Source organism: Monodon monoceros, unplaced genomic scaffold (assembly GCF_005190385.1).
Source record: "Monodon monoceros isolate NGI ecotype Baffin Bay Population unplaced genomic scaffold, NGI_Narwhal_1 Super_Scaffold_3, whole genome shotgun sequence".
NCBI lineage: Eukaryota > Metazoa > Chordata > Mammalia > Artiodactyla > Monodontidae > Monodon > Monodon monoceros.
The window spans coordinates 28,790,098-28,810,560 of record NW_021703780.1 but is presented as its reverse complement, the minus strand read 5'-3'; the positions used below and the strand labels follow the sequence as shown (position 1 = coordinate 28,810,560).

At 44.7% G+C, this 20,463-nt stretch overlaps 1 protein-coding gene and 1 long non-coding RNA gene across 2 annotated transcripts in view; one reads left to right on the top strand and one right to left on the bottom strand.

The window, feature by feature from the left end:
- The window catches only part of TNFRSF21 (TNF receptor superfamily member 21), a 65,580-nt gene extending 64,790 nt beyond the window's left edge, over positions 1 to 790 (bottom strand). Inside the window, exon 1 of the mRNA XM_029242602.1 lies at positions 164 to 790. Within this exon, the coding sequence (XP_029098435.1) occupies positions 164 to 250 (87 nt within the window). The 5' untranslated portion in view covers positions 251 to 790. The remainder of the gene's footprint in view (positions 1 to 163) is intronic.
- Positions 782 to 19,058, top strand: LOC114907203. Its single transcript, XR_003796693.1, has 3 exons — positions 782 to 868; positions 15,621 to 15,712; positions 18,689 to 19,058. It is a non-coding gene; the product is annotated as an uncharacterized LOC114907203 (long non-coding RNA).
- The last annotated feature ends 1,405 nt before the right edge of the window (positions 19,059 to 20,463 follow it).

Genomic DNA, 20,463 nt, shown 5'->3' with positions numbered 1-20,463 from the left:
TCCCTCGGTCGCAAACCTCCCGACCCAGCCGGCCGGACCCCAGCCCCCCGCAGCCCCGGCCCGAGGACCCGCCCGGCTCCCGGAGCGCGGTGCCTTCTGCTCCCACGCGGCCGCCGCCCCCGGCTCCCCCCCCGCCCCGCCCCCAGCAACCCCGAGCTCTCACCAGGAAAAGGGAGCCCGCGATCATCGTGGCTCCGGCGATGCGGCTGCAGGAGGCCGGGGCGGTGCTGCTGCTCGCGGAGATCCCCATGGCTGAGCCCGGGGCTCGCAGGGCGCCCGGGGCGCGTGGCCCCCCGGCAGCTGGAATCAGCGGCTGCTTCTGCCCAGCGCCGCATCCACCGCCGCCTCCCGAGCCGGGAGCCCATCTACCTCCAACACCCCATGTGCACTGCGGCAGCCGGACAGCCCGACAGAGGAGGGAGGCGGCGAGGGAGGCTCCGGGGGCGCTCAGCACCTGCCCAGCTGCGCGGCTGCCCGGGCGGGGAGAAGCAGCCGCGGCTGCAACCCGCGCCTCCCCGTGCTCTCCTCCGACAGCGGCTGCGGAGAACCAGGGAGGAGGGCTGGGCGCAAGAGAGCGAAGGAACAACTTCCCATAGCGAAGCCTCCAGCCGCTGCCAACCACCCTCCTCCGCTGCCCAGACCGGCCGGCGAGGGAATGAGTCGGGTGGCCGCCGGGCGCGGGGACACACGTGGTGGTGCTGAAGGGGCGGGGAATCGGCCCTTTGTGATGTCACCGCGAAGGAGGCCGGCTCTTTGTGCGATCAGAAGTGGGAAGGCGGTCCAGGAGGAGCGAGGAGGGAGAAGTTGCCGCCTGGCGTTCGCCGAAGAAATTGCAGCTGCTTATTGACCCAGGGAAAACTTTGCGAAGGTATGCACACCCTTGACCCCAATTTATTTCCTTTTTCTAAGATGATTCTCAGTAAATTATTTTCTGTGACAGACGCCTTTCTATTGCTTCTGGCTCAATGATTAAGGACAGCAAACGACCATATAGCATTAGATCAACTGTATGCCATAAAGAGACCAGCAACTTGGTTCTCAAACGTAGCTGCGCTTTAGAATCAGCTGGAGAGTTTAAAACATACGCGTTGATGCCTGGTCCTACCCCAGAGATTCTGCTTTACTTGAAACAGGATGTGGCCTGGGCATTGGGAATTTTTTCAGTTCTCTAGGTGATTTGAGGAGATTATGGGGTAAAGTTTGAAATCCTCTGGGCTAATGAATGCAGTTAAGGAAATCCAGACTAAAGAATTCCAAACCCGGAGTCCGCGGAAGCTGCGTCCGTGGATGGTCTTTCAGAGGTCTTGGAAATCCTTGAAATACGTGGGCCGGTGCATTTTCCTAAATAAAGGATCCAAAGTTTTGAATCAGAGTATAACAGAGATAAGAAACACCCTTCCCCTCAAAAAAAGTGTTAAAAAATTTTGAGTTGAGTTCCAAATGCCTTTGTGAGATGTGAGTGGGTAGAGAGGGAGGTAATATTCTGCCTCAGAAGTAAGAGCAACCAGAGCATTCCCTTGGTTGGTTGGCATCTCCTGCATTTCTTAATGTGAGAGAGGACCTGGCCTTCCTTTCTTTGTCTCTCCTGGTGGGAGGCAGAGCCTCCTGAGAGCTGCCACCATTTCTGGTACAGTGTCCATCCTCTAGGTTCTGCCAGCACAGGGCACACTGTATTGAAATTACCTCTTTGGCCATCTGGCTCATACCACTCATTTGTGAACCCTATGGTGCTGGGCTTCTTCTAGCTTTCCTTGACCCCTTCTACTTCAAGATAACACAGTTTCTCAATTATCTGCTTCAAGACTCAATACAGTACTCCTGAAGGTAACTTACCAAGGCAGTTGCGAGAATAGTGGAAGAAAAGTGGTTACCAAATGGAAAAAGATGAACTGCTAAGTTAAATAAAGAAGACCTAAAATTGATGAGAGCTGGCTACTAAAAAGCAGAAGGTTTTTGCCAGTCATAGCATCTTTGTGTGCTATGGGCAAACAGCAATTTTGGACCTTGAGAAAACAATTTTGAAAAGTATATTTCTATTAAAGCCCTGCTAAGAGGAAGTGTGACAAACAAACCCTCAGCATATTAACAGAGGCTATGTTGCAAGAAAGGGAGCCTCAGAAACGACTGCACACAGGTCAGTAATTAAATGTATTATAAAATAATCCACTGAAATATTTAAGTACTATTAAGATATATATTTGGCCCCAACACTGTAGAATTCCTACTATGCTATATAGGAAGTTTGCAGATTTAGCTATTTGAGGTCTGGTTTTGTCATGTATAAAAAGACTTTAAAATAGAAAAAAAAAAAGAATGTAAGTACCCACTTTTTACAATGAAAATAACAGTTCACATTCTTAGTAGTGCCTGCTTTATGGTCAACATCCCGAGCTGATCCATGAAGGAATGAATGACAGGAATTTGATGGGAAGAGGTGTGAGCATACAAAAGCTACAAGAATCAGCTTAAAGCCACACTCAAAGGGAAAAAAAAAGCATGAAATTCATCTAAGCAACAGCAAGATTGTTTCATTTCAACACTTACTGAGTATCTCCTATGTGTTCGGCACTGTTGGGTACAGCAGAAACAATATTAAGAACTGATCCTGTCTTTGAGGAATTCACAGTCTCAGGGAGGAGAAAGGTTAAAAGATGACTAAAATAGTACAGCAGGTCTGGGTGTTAGAGATGGCTATTATGCTCAATTATAGGTGCATACTTACTTCAACCAATCATGTGCCTGCCCAGAATAAAAGACTACTTTTCCTAGCCTCCAGTGCTCCTAGGTATGGCCATGTGACTAAAATTCTGGCCAAGTAGAATCGCCATGTGTGTCTTCTGGGAAGCATTCCCATTGGCTAGACCTTAGTTATTCATCATCCCTCTCATCCAAGGTCATGAAGACCTGCTAATTCTATCTCAATTAATTCTAATCTAATTCTATCTCTGTCATTTTTTCCCCTTTGCTCCTCCTCTAGATCCCTTCTGCTCTGGTCAAAGCCTCTTGTCTAGACGATTACACAAACCTCATGATTGGCATCCCTGCCTCTCAGTCCTGCAATAAATCTCTTCTTCACACCCTAAGGATAATGAACATTTTAGAACCTAAATCTGGTCATGTTCTTTCCTCACCAAATCCCCAACAAAGTTTCCTCATTATTCTCAATTTGAAGTTCAAAATCCTAACAAAACAATTCATTCTGATCTCTGTTTATGGTTCAACCCTCCCCACTGCTACAAGGTTGAGTAAACATGTACAGATATGGCACATAGAGCCTTTACTTCCTACATCCGGCTTAGTTTCATCCCCAGTACCTGCCAGTCCCTACAAACCCCAGGTTCTACACACTAATCCCATTAGATCATTGTGTTTCTTAACTACCTTGTCCTTGTCATACTTCTGAGCCTTTGTTAGGTGTTGTTTTCTTTTCAATTCCCCTCCTCTGCTTATTGAATCCCTATGAATCTACCCTTTAAGACCAACCTCAAGTGGTACCTCATCTCAGAAGCCTTTCCTAATGTCCTCTCCTCACCTTCTCTACCCTCATATGGAAAGACAGTTGTTCCTCTAGTTTTATCCTACATGCCTCTGTTACAGCATGTATGACATTATACTATAGTTAGTTTACCTCTCTGTGTCGCTGGCCAGATCTTGAGCTCTTTGGGTCCAAAGTTTATGTCTTAATCATCTTCTATCTCCATAGTGAAGATTCAAGATATTGACCTGGCTCAATAAATATTTGTTGAGTGAAACAAACTTGGAAAGTTTAACAAACCATGGAACAGTTAACACACCTGATGTACCTTTTCCTTTTCCAAGCCTTAAATCAAACATTCTGAGTTGTGTTATACAAATAATAACAGGTTTAATCTTGTGTTTTGCTAAAGTGCCGTGTCCTCGACTTGGGTTAAGTGTTTTGTCCACAGCTTTGTTTCCTTAAACTAGTTCATTTAAGAACTTGCCGTTCTCTGGCCTAAGAAGGAGTATCAGCCATTCTGCAACAGATTGCAAGATTAAGTGCATGGGCATGGTTTGATCAAGTCTCCATGATGACATTCTACAAAGAAGACATTCTTGGATAAGATCAAATGGGAATAGGATTGCAAGGCAGGCATGGTTCTGGAAGCTTCCTTCTCTCTTGGATAGTAAAAGAGGGATGATTTGAAAAAATAAAATAGCCGATCATTTGAAGGTATGACATCTTTGTCTCACTCCCAGGAACAGTGAGGTGATTAAATTAGTTCCTTTTTCTTTTTCACCTGCAGCACTATGAAAAGTGGCCCTGACCTTGAATTGCCCATCATACATGTGCCTTAGGAGTTCACACCTGTAATGTTCTCATTATACCATAAGCTCTTCCATGCAGGGGAATGGACAGAGAAACAACTTCATTAGCAAAAGAAAATTGGACCCAGAATCATTTAAGCAATGGAAATTTAGGCAGTATAATCACATACCCCCAATTCACCATCCCACACACATACTGCCTCACCCCGTCAAGGGCCTTTAGGGTTTTTTTGGATGATTGGTCTTTGGTGCCCTGCCTACATCAACTGATCTAAGGAAAAAGGGATTTTTTTTCTTTAGAGGGAATTTTCCCTTCTGATTCGATCTTTTTCACTTTTATTCTCCACAGCACTTACTATGTATAGTATTTGACAAAAGATGTCCCAAAGGTCTTAGTGCAATTTTAAATGTTCATCCTTTCAGAAGTATATACGTTACAAACTTTAGAAACCATTTGAAAGTTCAGTTTTTTACTTCTTCATGCAATTACTACATTTTTAATGTTTTAGAATAATTCATATTTAATTTTAATTTTTGTCCCTCTAATTGAAGTTAGCAAACATTGACCAAAACAAACAAACAAACAAAAATGAAAACATTAGTCATTCAATGGAATTCCCTGGCTGTCCAGTGGTTAGGACTTGGTGCTTTCACTCCCATGGCCCAGGTTCAACCCCTGGTCCGGGAACTAAGATCCCACAAGCCGCCTACAAGCCACGTGGTACAGCCAAAAACACAAAAAACAAACAAAAAACAAAGTCATTCAAAATGCACCAAAATGCATAAAGGTAAAGAAATTGAAATACTAACACTTTCAAATGATTTTTTTGTTGCTTGTAACATATATACTCTTGAAGTAATGAAAGCTTGAAACCACTTTAAGATTTTGGGGACATTCTGCTCACACTATACCTTAGCCTCAATTGAAGTAGCTTGCTTGCATCTGAAGTCACTTTTAAAGCAGCACGAACTTTGCTTGGAAAATAATCATTTTATGGAATTATCTGAACTATTCAAAAGCCTTAGAGTAATCAACAATGTGGTTGTCACTTTGTGAGATTTTCAGCCGTCTCTCTTCACAGCACTAAAACTAATATTAAATAAAAGATTCATAATGATGAACACAATGGATATTTGTATCCTAATGTAGTCTTTTCTAGAACTGATTTATGAATGGGGTTGTTTGAAAACCCATCCTCCTCTTATGTCTTTTCCAAATCAGTTAGACCCTGTTTTTAATATAGAAACATTTACTGCTTTTAAAATTAAGGATTGTAAATGAGTTGATTGGCTGCTAAAATGGTATTTTATGCAATTTTTCTCTTAGAAGTAAGTGTAAAAATGAGTTTCATTTTAAGGCATTAAATTCCTGTTTCCCTAATAAAATAAGTATATCTGTTTACAAGCAATTTAAAAAAATAACTGCACCCTAATTCCTATTGCTTTTTTTTTTGGCCGCGCCACACGGCTTGTGGAATCTTAGTTCCCCAACCAGGAATTGAATCCGAGCCCTTGGCAGTGAAAGCACCAAGTCCTAACCACTGGACCACTAGGGAATTCCCTATTGCAAATTCTCCTGTCAGGTGGGCTGAAGACAGAGGGATTTGCAAGGCAGAGAACAAAATTTAATGATGGGGAAGCCAGGGGTAGAAGGTTGAGTGTTATCTCTGTGGAACTCAGAGAAAGGTATAACTTGAAATTTCACAGGTCATAAGCTCTTAGTTTGAGTGATTACTATATGCCAGATGTTTTCACAAATATCATCCTACATTAATCTTATGAGTCAGGAATCCTTAATCATATTTTACAGATGAAGAGACAAATATTCAGAGGCAAGTGACTGGTCCAAGCTCACACAGCCAAGCAGTAAAGCTAGAATCCTACCCAGCTGCTTGGCAATGACTCCTGCTGGTGGCAGAAACTAAGACCCAGTTTGAGAAATGCAACTTTATTCAGCTCAGATCAGGAAAGAACCTGAGATCCATCCTCCCTTTACCTCCGACCCTCGCTGAAGACAGATCTCTAAATTCACTATGTACACTGCCCCCAGCCATTATATATCCACACTATTGAAAGTTTTTCAAATTTGTTTGTTTGGCTTTTTCTACCTTTTGACCCCATTCACCCATTTCTCCCACCCCTGCCCTCCACCTCTGGCAATCACCAATCTGTCCTCTGTATCTGTGTGCTTGTCTTTTGGGAGTTTTGTTTTGTTTTTTGATTTATTTTTGGTTACGTTGGGTCTTTGTTGCTGCGCGCAGTCTTTCTCTAGTTGCAGCGAAAAGGGGCTACTCTCCGTTGCAGTGCGCGGGCTTCTCATTGCAGTGGCTTCTCTTATTGCGGAGCACGGGCTCTAGGCATGCAGGCTTCAGTAGTTGTGGTGTGCGGGCTCAGTAGTTGTGGCCCACGGAACTTAGTTGCTCTGCGGCATGTGGGATCTTCCCGGACCAGGGCTTGAACCCGTGTCCCTTGCATTGGCAGACGGATTCTTAACCACTGCGCCACCAGGGAAGTCCCTGTTTTGTTTTTTTAGATTCCACATATAAGAGAGTCATATGGTATTTGTCTTTATCTGTCTGACTTATTTCACTTAGCATAATGCCTTCGAGTTCCATCCATGTTGTTATATTGCCAATGGCAAGATTTCCTTCTTTTTTATGGTCCATCCATGTTGCTGCAAATGGCAAGCTTTACTTCGTTTTTACACACATACTAGAATTTCCTTATCCATTCATCCATTGATGGACACTTAGGCTGTTTCCATACCTTGGCTATTGCAAATAGTACTGCAGTGAACATGGGGCTGCAGATATCTTTTTGGATTAGTGTTTTCATTTTCTTTGGATAAATACCCAGAAGTGGGATTGCTGGTAGTTCTTATTTCTTATTCGTGTTTGTGTTACCTCACAGCACTTGGAACAATACTCTTCAAACAGGGGCTTGAGAAACATTTGCCTGCTTAATTCAAGATTAGTAGTAAATCCAAACTTTTTTCTGGGATACTTTGACTTGAGCTGATATAAAAACAAGAATATGTTTGGGAAACTTACCCCCCAGGAATTTATATTCCAAGAGAGAAAGGAAGGGGAGAAAGAGAATTATGTAGTCTTTTCCTTCCTTCCTTTTTTCCTTCCTTCTTACTTTCCTTCTCTTCTTTTTCTCCGTCTCTCTCTCCTTATTGTTTTTGGTTTGGTATGACACCTGTTATACACACTGAAACTTTTCCTTAGAAACATGTCAACATGTTTATTAAAATCTTTTTGGTATATCTGTACTTTCTAAATATCTTTAGACTGTCATAGCACTCTTTAAAAAATCAGAAGGAAGGGGTGAAGGGAGGGACCGAGGGAGGGAAAGCTAGAAAGGAACGAGAAAGAGCGCTAACTACAGGCTAGGCAACTTGCTAGGTAGATCTCATTTGTTAATTTGTGCATTTGTGAGCTGGATAATTTTATCACATTTACATGCAAGAAAAACTCAAGTGTGAAGAAATGTAACTTCTTACATTGTAAGAAGTAAATCTTCTTTCCCCATATAGGTCATTACTCCAACTCCTCTTTCTAAAATAGCAATCCGTGTTATTTTCCGTACTCTTCCCTGTTTTATTTTTAATCAGCATTTTTATTTACCTGGCACTGTATTTTATCTTTATGTGTTTACGTTATCGTGTTCTGTCTCCCTGATAAGAATTTAAGCTTTGTACTTACATCTTACAATGTACTTAGATACCTAAGTTACACAGGTGTGAAGTTTCAGAATCAAGACTTGAACCCAGGCTTGCCTAGCTGGCCTACTCTTTGGATTATTTTGTACAATAAACCAGAGTGGTGAGATTTGTCTCAAAAGTTACATTCGGGAAGTTCCCTGGCGGTCCAGCAGTTAGGTCTCCGTGCTTTCACCACCAGTGCCCAGGTTCAGTCTCTGGTTGGGGAACTAAGATCCCACAAGCTGTGCAGCACGGCCAAAAAAAAAAAAAAAATTACATTTGGTTTTTGTAATTATGTTGTTGTTAATATTGGGCTTTGCCTTTTCAGTCCTCAATTTTGACCAGTGTAATGACCAGATTTAAAACCTGTGGCCCATTTTTCAGCCTCAAAGATGAGCTCCCCAACCCTCTGGCATTTCAGCTGCAAGAGCAGGCGGGGCTGGGCCACCTGGTAAGGACAGTCAAGGACGTCCCCTCTGGCCCCTGGACCAGGCAGAAGGTGCGAGCAGCAGTGGTGTGGAAGCTGATTCCCAGGGGTGTCGGACTCTCCTTCTTGCTTTGTTTTGTTTCTTTACCCTTCCTTGAATCACATGTTCTCAGCTTCACCTTCCAAGCTTTCTCCCACCTCCCCCTGACCTCACTTAAACTTTAGAGTCCTTCTTCATCCCCTATGTCCAAGATGCTAATCATGGAACAAAAAAGCAACAATAGGAGAAGTGAACCAAACCAGACAATGGAGAAGAAAGCCAAATATCTTTCCAAATATAAGAGGAAGAAGCAAATCCTCTGAAAGAGGCTGTCATGGGGTGATGACTTGGGTATCAGAACTTGGGAAGGGATGGTTCCTTTCGACTCCTGCAGGAAGATTGAGCTGGTCCGACGCAGAGGCTGGGATCTTGAGAAATAAAGACTTGCCCGAGGTGGGGACTCTCAGGACCACAGAAGGATGCAAGCGGCCATGATCAGTTACACACCTTCAGGGGATACAGGAGGGCTTCTCAGCAGAGATGACACACGAGGATGGCTTTCCTGAAGGCAGCTTAGCTGTGCCGTTGAGACGAGGAGAGGGGCATCTGTCTCCCCCACCAGAGGAACAGCCAAGCAAAGACAGAAGGTCCTCTAAGACTCTCTGGGGTACAACCCCTGGAAACCTGTCCTACCAGTCCTTTCCAGGCTCACTCCTCTCCAGCCACACCCACTTCCCCGGCAGGTTCTCAAACTCACTACCCAGATCCTGCCCCAGGGCTTTTGCACTTCCTCCCCTCCTCCCCAGCCTATCTCTTTCCTCCTCCCTCACTGCTCACGTGCCACTCCTCAGAGAAGCCCTCTCCAACTCCTCTTTCTTTTTTTTTTTTTAATTTTTATTGGAGTATAGGTGATTTACAATGTTGTGTAGTTTCTGCTGTACAGCAAAGTGAATCAGTTACATGTATACATATATCCCCTCTTTTTTTAGCTTCTTTCCCCATATAGGTCATTACTGCAGCTCCTCGTTCTAAAATAACAATCCTTGTTATTTTCCGTACTCTTCCCTGTTTTATTTTTATCAGCATTTTTCTTTACCTGGCACTGTATTTTATCTTTATGTGTTTACCTTATCATGTTCTGTCTCCCTGATAAGAATTTAAGCCCTGTACTTACACAACGTTTTCCTCTAGCTTCTTAGCAGACCTGGAAAGATTCCCCTTCTCTGCATTGGCCACGTAACTTTCCCTCTGCCTTAGAATTCCATCACCCAGAGGGCATTGCATGAAAACTCTTCCCACTCAGGGCAAATGGTCCTCACAATTCATTTGTGAATCCAAAGGAGATTGCCTTATCCCCGTTTAACCTTTGCTATCTTTTTTTCCTTGGACTTTATTATCTCAAAATGAATCATTCTACCTCTCCCTTACCTGTCTGTGCCCTGGTCTGTGGCAAGCTGTCTGCTCTAATGCTGAGGGCCTGCTTCAGATCTGGGGCAAAAAACGTAAGGTGGGACCCGCTGGCACGGTTGTGTTTTTCTCCAGACTGGTCGAGCTGCTTGGATGCAAGCACATGGAGGACTGGGTGAAGTTGTAGCCTACAACAGAAGGGAGAAGCAGGGTGTGGAGGGTGCCTGCAATGGGGGCCTCACAGAGGTGGGTCCCGGAATCTACGCTGAGGAAGTGAGGGCATGGGGACAGATGGCAGGTGATTGGGGTAGGTGGAGGAGCCTCTCCGCCCCACCCAAAGCCACGTCCTAATTCCCAGAACCTGTGATGGTTACCTCATAAAGCAAAAGAAACTCTGCAGATGTGATGACGTTAAGGATCTTGAGATGGGGGGAGATTACTCGGGGTTGTCTGGTGGGTCATAAATGTGGTCACAAGGGTTTTTAGAAGAGGGAGGTAAGAAGGTCAAAGGATCGAGGAGGAAGTGTGATGGCAGAAGCAGAGGTTAGAGTGATGCGCTTTGAAGATGGACGAAGGCCACGAGTGCAGGAGTGTAGGTGGCTTCTAGATGCTAAAAAACACAAGGAAATGGATTCTCCCCTAGAGCTTCTAGGAGGAACCAGCCGTGCTGACACCTTGACTTTAGCTCAGTGAGACTGATTTAAAAATTCTGACTGCACCATTGTAAGAGAAGAAATTTGTGTCGTTTTAAGCATCCTCTCTCCAGAAAGAGTTCTGCCCTAAGGCTGTGTGAGAACTGTCAAGTCCCAGGGTGTCCCCTGAATTTAATCAAGAAGCCACTTTCATTGCATCGTAATCCTCAACCTCATCCCTCTCACCATCCTCACCATTAGCGTCTTCAGGCTCACCTTCACTGCCCCCAACCTCAGCAACAGTTAGTATTTACTGAGCTCTTGCCACATACCGGGTTCCTTGATAAGTGTTTTATATGCATTATTTAAATTTCCTATCTATAATAACCCTCCATGGAAGATACTATTATTACCCTTATTTGAGAGATGAAGAAAATGAGATTGAAAGTTAACTTATTGGACAGAGGTTTCATAGGCTGTCTACCAGGTAGAGAAATGCACATATTTCCTGTTTCATGGTTTGCCAAATTGTGCTAAACAGGGTTCGAGATCGGAAGTAGGGGAGCCAGTGGGGTAAAGGATCTGATCCCTTAGTATATCCCTTTCTTATGTCTGCCTCCCTTTTGGGGATTTGGGGTGGGGGAACAAACACCCCCTCCACTAGAACCAAGCTAAGATAGAGCCCTAGTCCCTGATCCATGACTCTGGCAATGGGTCCCTGGAAGACACTCCAGTAATAATAATAATCACCATTTGCAAACCTACTATGTCCTGGGCACGCCATAAATGGAATTTCTAATCTTCACAACTATCCTGTAGAGTAGGTGTTTTGACTGACATTTTATCGATGAGAAAACTAAATCTCAGGTAGGTTAAAGGACTGCCCAAGTTTACCTGGCTATTATACTTAGGAAGTGGCTAAGTCAAGATTCCAACCAAAGTGTAATATCACAGTCCATAGTGTTTCAATTACATACTTTCTGTACTCAACTCCCACAAACAGGGTATATCTTGAGGTCCATTCAGGCTTACACTCACCTTTGGCTTCAGTATCTGGTCTTGTCTTGGTTTAACTGGGGCCTCAGTGGGTGCTGGGACTACTGCAGTTCAGATTTCTGCTGAACTGGACTCTTCATAGGTGGTGTTCTAGCTTTTGAACCCAGATCGTAACTACCCCAACCTTGGGGTTGGTTGCTTGGCTGGCGTCTTGGCCAAACAAACCTCAGTATTTCATTCTGAGATAGTCACAGGTTCCAGGAATGCGGACATGGACATCTTTTATTAATTATTCAGCTACCACCAAGGTGGGGAAGGTGGGAGGGGGTGATGAATTGGGAGACCAGGATTGACATATATACACTAATATGCATAAAATGGATAACTAATAAGAACCTGCTGTATAGCACAGGAAACCCCACTTTGCTGTACAGTAGAAACTAACACAACATTGTAACACAACTCTACCCTGATAAAAAAAAAAAAAAGGAAAAAAGAAAATTATTCAGCTACCACGGCAGGTAACGCAGATCAACTCAACCTTGGACCTGGCGCCCAGGTCCCTGCTGTCCAAATGTGGCTCTGGAGTCCACATCTCATCTTACTGTACACTTTGTCCCCCTGTCACAACCGGCCAAACTGTCCAGAAATTCAACAGTAAATAGTTATAGAATGCCTACTACGTGCCAGTCACTGCGAGAGGCTCCAGGGATTCCAGAGAACCCACTCTTCCATCACGGGTGGGAAGCAGAGGGTAAAAAACAAGTAAAAAGAGAATTAAGTAAAATAATTAGAAGTTTTAATAAGTTCTACAAAGTAGCAACATTCTGAGTGACATGGGCAAGAACTCTCTGAGGAGGTATGCTTAAAACTGAGTCCCAGGGGCTTCCCTGGTGGCGCAGTGGTTGAGAGTCCGCATGCCAATGCAGGGGACACGGGTTCGTGCCCCGGTCCGGGAAGATCCCACATGCCACGGAGCAGCTGGGCCCGTGAGCCACGGCTGCTGAGCCTGCGCGTCCGGAGCCTGTGCTCCGCAATGGGAGAGGCCACAACAGTGAGAGGCCTGTGTACCGCCAAAAAAAAAACAAAAAACAAAACTGAGTCCCAAAGGAGGAAAAAGAGCAAGAGCACATAAAGAGTGTGGGGAAGAATATTCCAGACAGAGAGAAAAGGCTGCACTAAAGCCTTTAAAGAACGTGGCCCCTTCAAGGCACTGAAGGAAGGGGAGAATGCCGAAGATGGCCAACAGGGTGGTGGGGGGCCAGATGCTGTGAGCCCTGACAGTCCTCTGGATGCTATTCTCAGCAAAGTCCATTGAAAGGAGAGTACGGTTTAAGCCAAGAGAGGTTGTCAATGATATGAAAGGACTTACTTGCCCTCCAAACTCGGGCTGTACAATTCTCCAACAGAAAAATGGAGGACAAAATGCAAGCCACGCCTCAAAGCAGGCTCCCTTCCCTTGATGGAGGAAACTGAATGTTCACTCAAAGATGTTTCTCTGTACTTGGAAAGGGGTTCCTGGCCTTGTTCCCATGTCTGACACTGCAGCTTCTTTACAACTCAGCCTCAAAGATAGCTTTTTTTGCCTTAAACATCATCATGCTCTTTCACTATTTCCCAATCTGGGAATCTATCCTAAGGAGTAATCATCAATGCAAACAAGAATTTATGTAGGAGACTTATAGCATCATTGCAATAGTGAAAATTTCACAACCTAAATATCCACCAGGAGGGAAATATTTAAATTATATTATATATTGAAATAATGGAATATTATATAGTTATTACAATAATATGTTTTGAGGATAATGTCTTTCCATATGTTTAGTTATGTAAAAATCTTTGTAATATAACATGAAATTAATGTAAATATTAGTTAAGAATATTGTACATATATGCATATACATACACACGTTCTCAATTTTATTTGAGGTATTGAAACCAAGCAAGACGCTGTGGAGCCCTCCTGGGTACAAAAGCCTTTCCATGTCCCCCAGTTCTTGTTTCTGGAAAAAGGCTTTATTCCCCAGGCCTTCCCTGGGTTCCAAAGAGCAAATTCAAGCAATTGCTAATTATAGAAGTGAGTGAATGCAGAAACTGAGGAAAAGCAGTCAAGAAACAATAGTGTAACATAAAACCGATAGAACCTGAGTCCCAGTTCCTCCTCAAGGGATATCCATAACAATCTGATACTGTATCTTTGAGTTGTTCTGCAGGAACTAAGGCCCCCACCCAGGTGAAGGATGCTAACTACCTGCAAAGATCCCAGACCGTTTGGAACCAGAAGGTTGATGATTGAGATTCCCGGTAACCACCGTTACCTCCCAACAACCAATCAGAAGAAAGTCATGCCCCCTGCAGCCTTCACCCCAAATGTTTCCTTTAAAAACTATTCCCAGGGCTTCCTTGGTGGTGCAGTGGTTAAGAATCCGCCTGCCAATGCAGGGGACATGGGCTTGAGCCCTGGTCCGGAAAGATCCCACAGGCTGCGGAGCAACTAAGCCCATGCACCACAACTACTGAGCCTGTGCTCTAGACCCTGAGAGCCACAGCTACTGAGCCCATGTGCCACAACTAATGAAGCCTGTGCACCTAGAGCCCGTGCTCCGCAACAAGAGAAGCCACCCCAATGAGAAGCCCGCGCACCACAACAAAGAGTAGCCCCCGCTCGCCGCGACTAGAGAAAGCCCGTGCACAGCAATGACGACCCAACGCAGCCAAAAATAAATAAATTTTTTAAAAAAATTATTCCCTAAAAGACATTGGGGAGTTTGCATCTTTTGAATATGAGCCACCTGTTCTCCTGCTTGGCCCGGCAAAAAACCTTTCTCTGCCCCAAAACTCCGTTTCTGTTTGTTCGGCCTTACTGTGTATCAGGCACATGGACTTGGGTTTGAAAACAATAAGGTAAAATGAATGTAAAAATAAAAATATTTACAGTGGATATGTAACTGGCATTTTAAAAATATCACCCAGTCCCTAATAGGCACTATAATAATATTTGTTGATTAAAAAATAATGTTACCGAACAAAGTTCATGTCCCTGACACACAGTGGGGCCAAACCAACCAAAAAGTCAGAGTCTGGAGCAGAGAAAGGTTTAGTGCAGGGCCAAGCAAGGAGAAGGGGTGGCTCATGCTCAAAACCCCCAAACTCCCCGCCGATCTGGGGGAAGAGGTTTTTATAGGCAACATTTGGGTGAGGGCTGCAGGGTGTGTGACTTCCTTCTGATGGGTTGGTGGTGAGGTAGTGGGGAGGTGCTCCAGGAATCTTGTGCTCAGCCTGAAGTTGCCATCCTCCACCTGGGTGGGGGCCTTGGTTCTGCAGAAGGGCTCAAAGATATTGTTACGTCTATTCCTTGAGGAGGAACCAGGACCCTGCCCCAAGGCTGCACTGTTGTTTCTTGACTACTCCTCCCTTGTTTCTGCATCCCCTCTCTTCTCTGATCAGCAACTGTTCGAATCTGCCCTTTGGAACTCAGGGAAGGTCACGGTGGCTGAGTGAAGCCTATTTCCTACAAATAAGAAACGAGAGACGCAGAAAGGATTTGTACCCAGGAGCTGCACAGGGTCCTGCTCCGTTTCAATAACTCTACAGGAATACAAGAGAATTAACTTCAGGTCCGTGAATGACAACTTACCTCTCCCTTGCAGGAGAGTGCAATGGGTAATGGAAAGTTTGAGAATTCTTAAATTAGAACCTTTTTCCCTTATAAAAGGACCTTCCCATCCTTCACCTTGTGACTTCTGAGCCTCTTTTAGAGCATAAAATGTGCTTATTTTTGCCCATCTCAACCCTTAATCTGGTTTATGCCCAGAAAAGTTATTCATTTCTTAATCTTCATCAGTGAAATAAAAGTGGTGACCGGGGAGATAATATATGTAAAAGAGGCTGGAAGCTATATTTATTGGCACGCAGAATAAGTTGTTGTTTGTATGGTAATTGGAGTAGCCCTGGGAAATTTGCTCCCTCCCAAATCTTTCTTTCCTTCTAGCACAGTATGAAATGCTGCATTAGAGGGTAATTTGTTCGGCTTAAGGCATCATTAAAATGTAAATACCCAGGATATAGACTAAGCCATTCTCAGTTATAATTAGTTTATCACGTCCTTTTCTATAATTCCAGGATCTGACCCGGGGTCCTGCTCTATGGGAGAGTGGATGCCACGAGGAGTGGGAGCTGGTGAGGAAGAAACACACAGGACCAGTGAGAACCAGGTGAGTTTGGCATGATGAGAAGGGCACAGAGCAAGGAGTCTGAACACCTGGATATGAGCCCTACCTCAGCCACTAAAAGTTATGGGAGAGGCTGCTTGGAGAGGGAGTTCAACACTGCCACCAGCACAGTCCTGTCTAACAAAAGCAAATTACTGCCACCCTGGGCACAGGCGATGAGTCCTAGCACAGCTGATGCCCAGGCCAGGTGGCAGTCTTCGAGATCTGACACAAGAATATTGTCCACGAAGAATAACTATGAAACTAAAGGGGGACTTCCCTGGTGGTGCAGTGGTTAAGAATTCGCCTGCCAATGCAGGGGACACGGGTTCCATCCCTGGTCCAGGAAGATCCCACATGCTGCGGAGCAACTAAGCCCATGTGCCACAACTACTGAGCCTGTGCCCTAGAGCCTGCGAGCCACATCTACTGAGCCCTCGTGCCACAATTATGGAAGCCCGCATGCCTAGAGTCCGTGCTCCACAACAAGAGAAGCCACCAAAATGAGAAGCCTGCGCACCGCAACGGAGAGTAGCCCCCACTCGCCGCAACTAGAGAAAGCACGCACGCAGCAACGAAGACCCAAAGCAGCCAAAAATAAAGGAAGGGAGGGAGGGAGGGAGGGAGGGAGGAAGGAAGGCAGGAAGGAAGGAGGGAAGGGAGGAGGAAACAAAACGAACCAATCAGCCCCTCTCTCGGGAACTTTTTTTTATTTTTTGGCAGCGCCATGCAGCTTACAGGATCTCAGTTCCTGACCAGGGACTGAACCCAGGCCACGGTAGTGAAAGCCTGGAATCCTAACCACTTGGCCACCAGGGAACTCCCTCTTGGGAACTTTAAAGGCTAGACTGAGAGAAGGACTTAGCAATGGGCAAAAGCCGATGATCCACAGAGACCCAGCAAGTAGAAACCGCAATCAGGAGAGGCCAAGGGTCAGCATGAGCCATAAAGGAGACAGACGAGTTGGTTTTTTTCTTCTCAAGTTATTAACCTGTGGCAGCAAAGTAGCAGGAATAGCAGAGGCAGAGATAAGAGGAGTGAGGCTGTCACCAGGTGTAACACTTGGGTGGGACTAAGAATTCCCTAATTCTGGGTATGTGGCCCGATGCCTGGTTTCTGTGCTGTATCAACCCCTGCAGAACCTTAGAATGTTCCAACATCCATAAAGCCTGGTTGTATGGCTGCTGGGATTGTGTCTTACATTTTCCACCTGCCTGCATGGACCAGGGTCTCCTACCACACACTCTTCTCCAACACACACACACGTACATACACACACACACACACACACACACACACACACACACACACACACACATGCATATCCCCCATCAGAGTAGGGAACCAAGATGTGCCTCTGTTGCTTTCAGCTCCAGAGTCTTGTTAGCTTGAGATAAATTCCCCTGATCTGTTTTTTTCTAAAATGAAGGAGCTAGATTTCACTAGACGGTCTCTAAGGTCCCATCCGGATCTTGCCTTTAGAATTGCATGAATCCAACAAAGATGTGAAGAGATTAGGATTGAAACATGTTTTTATTATAGTACCTTCGCCCACATTAAGGGAGATGGTGTCTAAGAATTTACCCCTTCCTTGCTGTGGAAATCCAGTGACTATCATGGCTTGCCATGACAAGAGTCAAGACAACAGGGGAGAGCCTGAGATGACTGAAGTGTGTGTGTGTGTGTGTGTGTGTGTGTGTGTGTGTGTTGGGGAAAAGGAGCTGACGAGTGGAGAGATGGAGAAGTAGAAATTAGTTCGGAAGACAGGCTGAGAAGCAGAGTGGGCTGAAACAGTCAGGACTGAATTAAGAAAGCTTGAGGTTTGCTGCTTTCAAACTAGTCCTAATTACATTATTTGAGTGTATATAATGGGTCTGGTGCCTTTTCTCCAAATGATGTTGACACATGTCTGCTCAAATAAATCAGCGCCCCTATCTCTATGGACTCATTTGGTGAGAATGACAAGCAGACATGCTGACGGGAATAGAGATGAAGAGAGGGCACAGCAGCAGGAAAAAGAAAGACAGGGACGTTGTACAATTGATCAAACCTTCCCTTTGCCACAGGATAATATCCAAACTCCCAGCTATATGCGTGCCTGGCCCTGCCTCCATCTTCGCCTTCCCACTGCATATCCTATGAGCCAAGCGTATTAAGTTTCCTAGTGCTTTAATTGTATTTCATTTTCTTTCTTGCCTTTATGGCTTTATGTATCCTGTTCTCTGCTGGAAAAGTCTTGACTTGACTCCCTTACCTATGCGGTGAATGCTGCTTCTTCCTGCAAAACATGAATCAAAATTCATAGCCCCCAACTGGAATATAAACCGTGATAGGGCAGAGCCCTTGCTGTCTTGTTCATGACTGTATCTCCAATGGCTAGAGCGGTATCTGGCACTTAAGCTGGCACTCAGTCAATGTTAGATGGATAGATGGATGGATGGATGGATGGGTGGGTGGGAGGATGGATGGGAGGATGGATGCAGGCATGCGTGGACTGTTCATAACGCTTTCCCTTAATCCCCACAGGCCCCTTTGCATGCAAGTCTTCCCTTTCCTGATGTCCTTTCAGCACTTTGTACATATCTTTATTAGGTGTTATTCCCAAGAGGCTAAAATCTCCTAAAGGGAAGATAACATGCAGTAGTAGAGACAGAGAGCAATGGGAGTCGGGGGAGGAGGAAACCTGCTACTTACAACCACAAATTTCCATTTACCAAGGCTGGATTCTGCTAAATAGAGATCCCCTACTGTGCTGCCGAGCTCTCAAATACCCCATTAGCCTGGGACCTGGGACCTGGGTACCTTCTCAGAAAGCAAAGAGAAGAAGTTTAAGAGGCATGAGGAAGAGAGCAGGAAGGTGGCGTCACTGGGTGTCTGGGCTGGGACTGTGGAAAGTCACTGTTAGTGATAAGGCTGGATGACAGTAGATTTGAAGCTATTGCCTTACTGCATTGTAAACCCTCCCTCTGTCCCCTTAAGTCTTCAGGAAGTCCTATATCACATGCTTGGAGTGAAAGTTTCAGCAGGAAGAAGGGGCAGCACCTAGAATTTTGCCAGGTGATTCATCAACCTGTGAACTCAGGAACAAACAGGAGCTCGGATCAGAACAAACTCTAAGCTTCCTGGGAACGTGGTTATCTCAGGGTGGGCTTTGCACTCCCATGGGGCATAGAATGGGGTTCAAGACAATCATGTCTAGATATTTGGGACCAGGGAAGGTCCAGCTGATGGCTAACTCCTAGAAGGCTCTGAACAAATTTGTTGGGGAAAAAAAAAAAGCAGGGATGAGAGGAAATGAGTATAGAGGAAAGGGAAAGATGTGAATATGTACGCCTTGTTTTAAGAACGGAATCCCTTTTTTAGAGTCAGATCTTTATTTTAAAATCTGATCTAACAAATAATAATTAATTGATTTTAAAAATCTGATGTGGCAATTTGACATTTTCCACCAACTCAGGGAGCAGAAACCTTCACTTGACAATTTGACATTTTCCACCAACTCAGGGAGCAGAAACCTTCACGGGCTTCACAATATTTTTCTTAGGTGCTGCCTTCGAGGGAGGCTTAGCAGCAGCCTTTGCTGTATTTTTAGGTGCTTTCTTAGCCCTCTTTTGCTTCCTTGGCAGCCCTGTCAGGTTGTTCTAGTTAAGCCTTTCTGATTCCTCTTAGCCCTTATATCAGCAAGGGCTATACCGGTGATGGCCTCTGGAATTTGACTGTACCGTGGGCTCCTTTTAAAATTTCTTCAGCTCTCCCTTTTTGTGCTTTCTTCTGGAGAGAACAGTCCAGTTTACCTGCCAAGGATTCCTCTTGGAAAGGAACGCCAACTTGCAATTTGCATTATGAAGTTGGAAAACCTTCCAGTAGGTCCTGGTGTAGAGCCTCCGGTGTCCAGGGTAGATTGTATACCCACCAAAACTGCAGAGCTCGACCCTCTTGTCTGCGGCTGCTAGGGAAGAGGAAAGATGGCAAAGAGAAGAACTGGGTCTTGATTATTTAGTGCAAATATGGAAATGAAGATAGTACCCTTGTAATAATAAGAGCTACTCAAAATTAGAATTTTCTCTTACAAACTTCAGCAAAATCTTTAGCAAAATTAAAAATGGGAGAACATTTGTCTTAACCTCTCATCCATTTCGTCCCAGATGTCAGGTACTCTCCCAAAAGCATTTGCACTGCCAGAGGACAACTTTCTAACCCCAAAAGACCTCTAAAGGAAGGAATTGTGTATGTGGGAAAAGGGAGGGAAGGTTTTATGCATGAGAACTTTAGGATTCTCTTCCTTTTCTCTGGGTCAACAAAATTCCCCACTGAATCAAGGAGTAATTAGAGGTTCCACCTTGAGCCCTCACGCCCTTTCCCTCTATAAGTCCTCCTGCCCAGTGTTGAACACATTGGTGGACTTAATAATTAACTGATCACTGATCATCTTTTTGGGCTTCCCCTCCAAAGGACCTTTTTCTGCCCTGGAAGCCTCCGCACCTACAGATCTTTGTGCCACACGGGAATTTTTTTTTTTTTAAGAAAAATCTGTAGGTGAAAAATTACTAGTGAAACTGTGTGCGCATATGTGCATGCAACATGAAAGTATAGCAGCACCTAAGGAGCTCAAATCTTGGTTCCTATAAAACTGCAAATGGATGTGGTATTAATAAAAAAAGAACATAGTGGAAAAACATAACTGTGTGTTTGCTGTGCCATCTGTCCCCACCTTCCCTTCTCTGTGTTCACGGCCCTAACTTAGGATCCCTAGT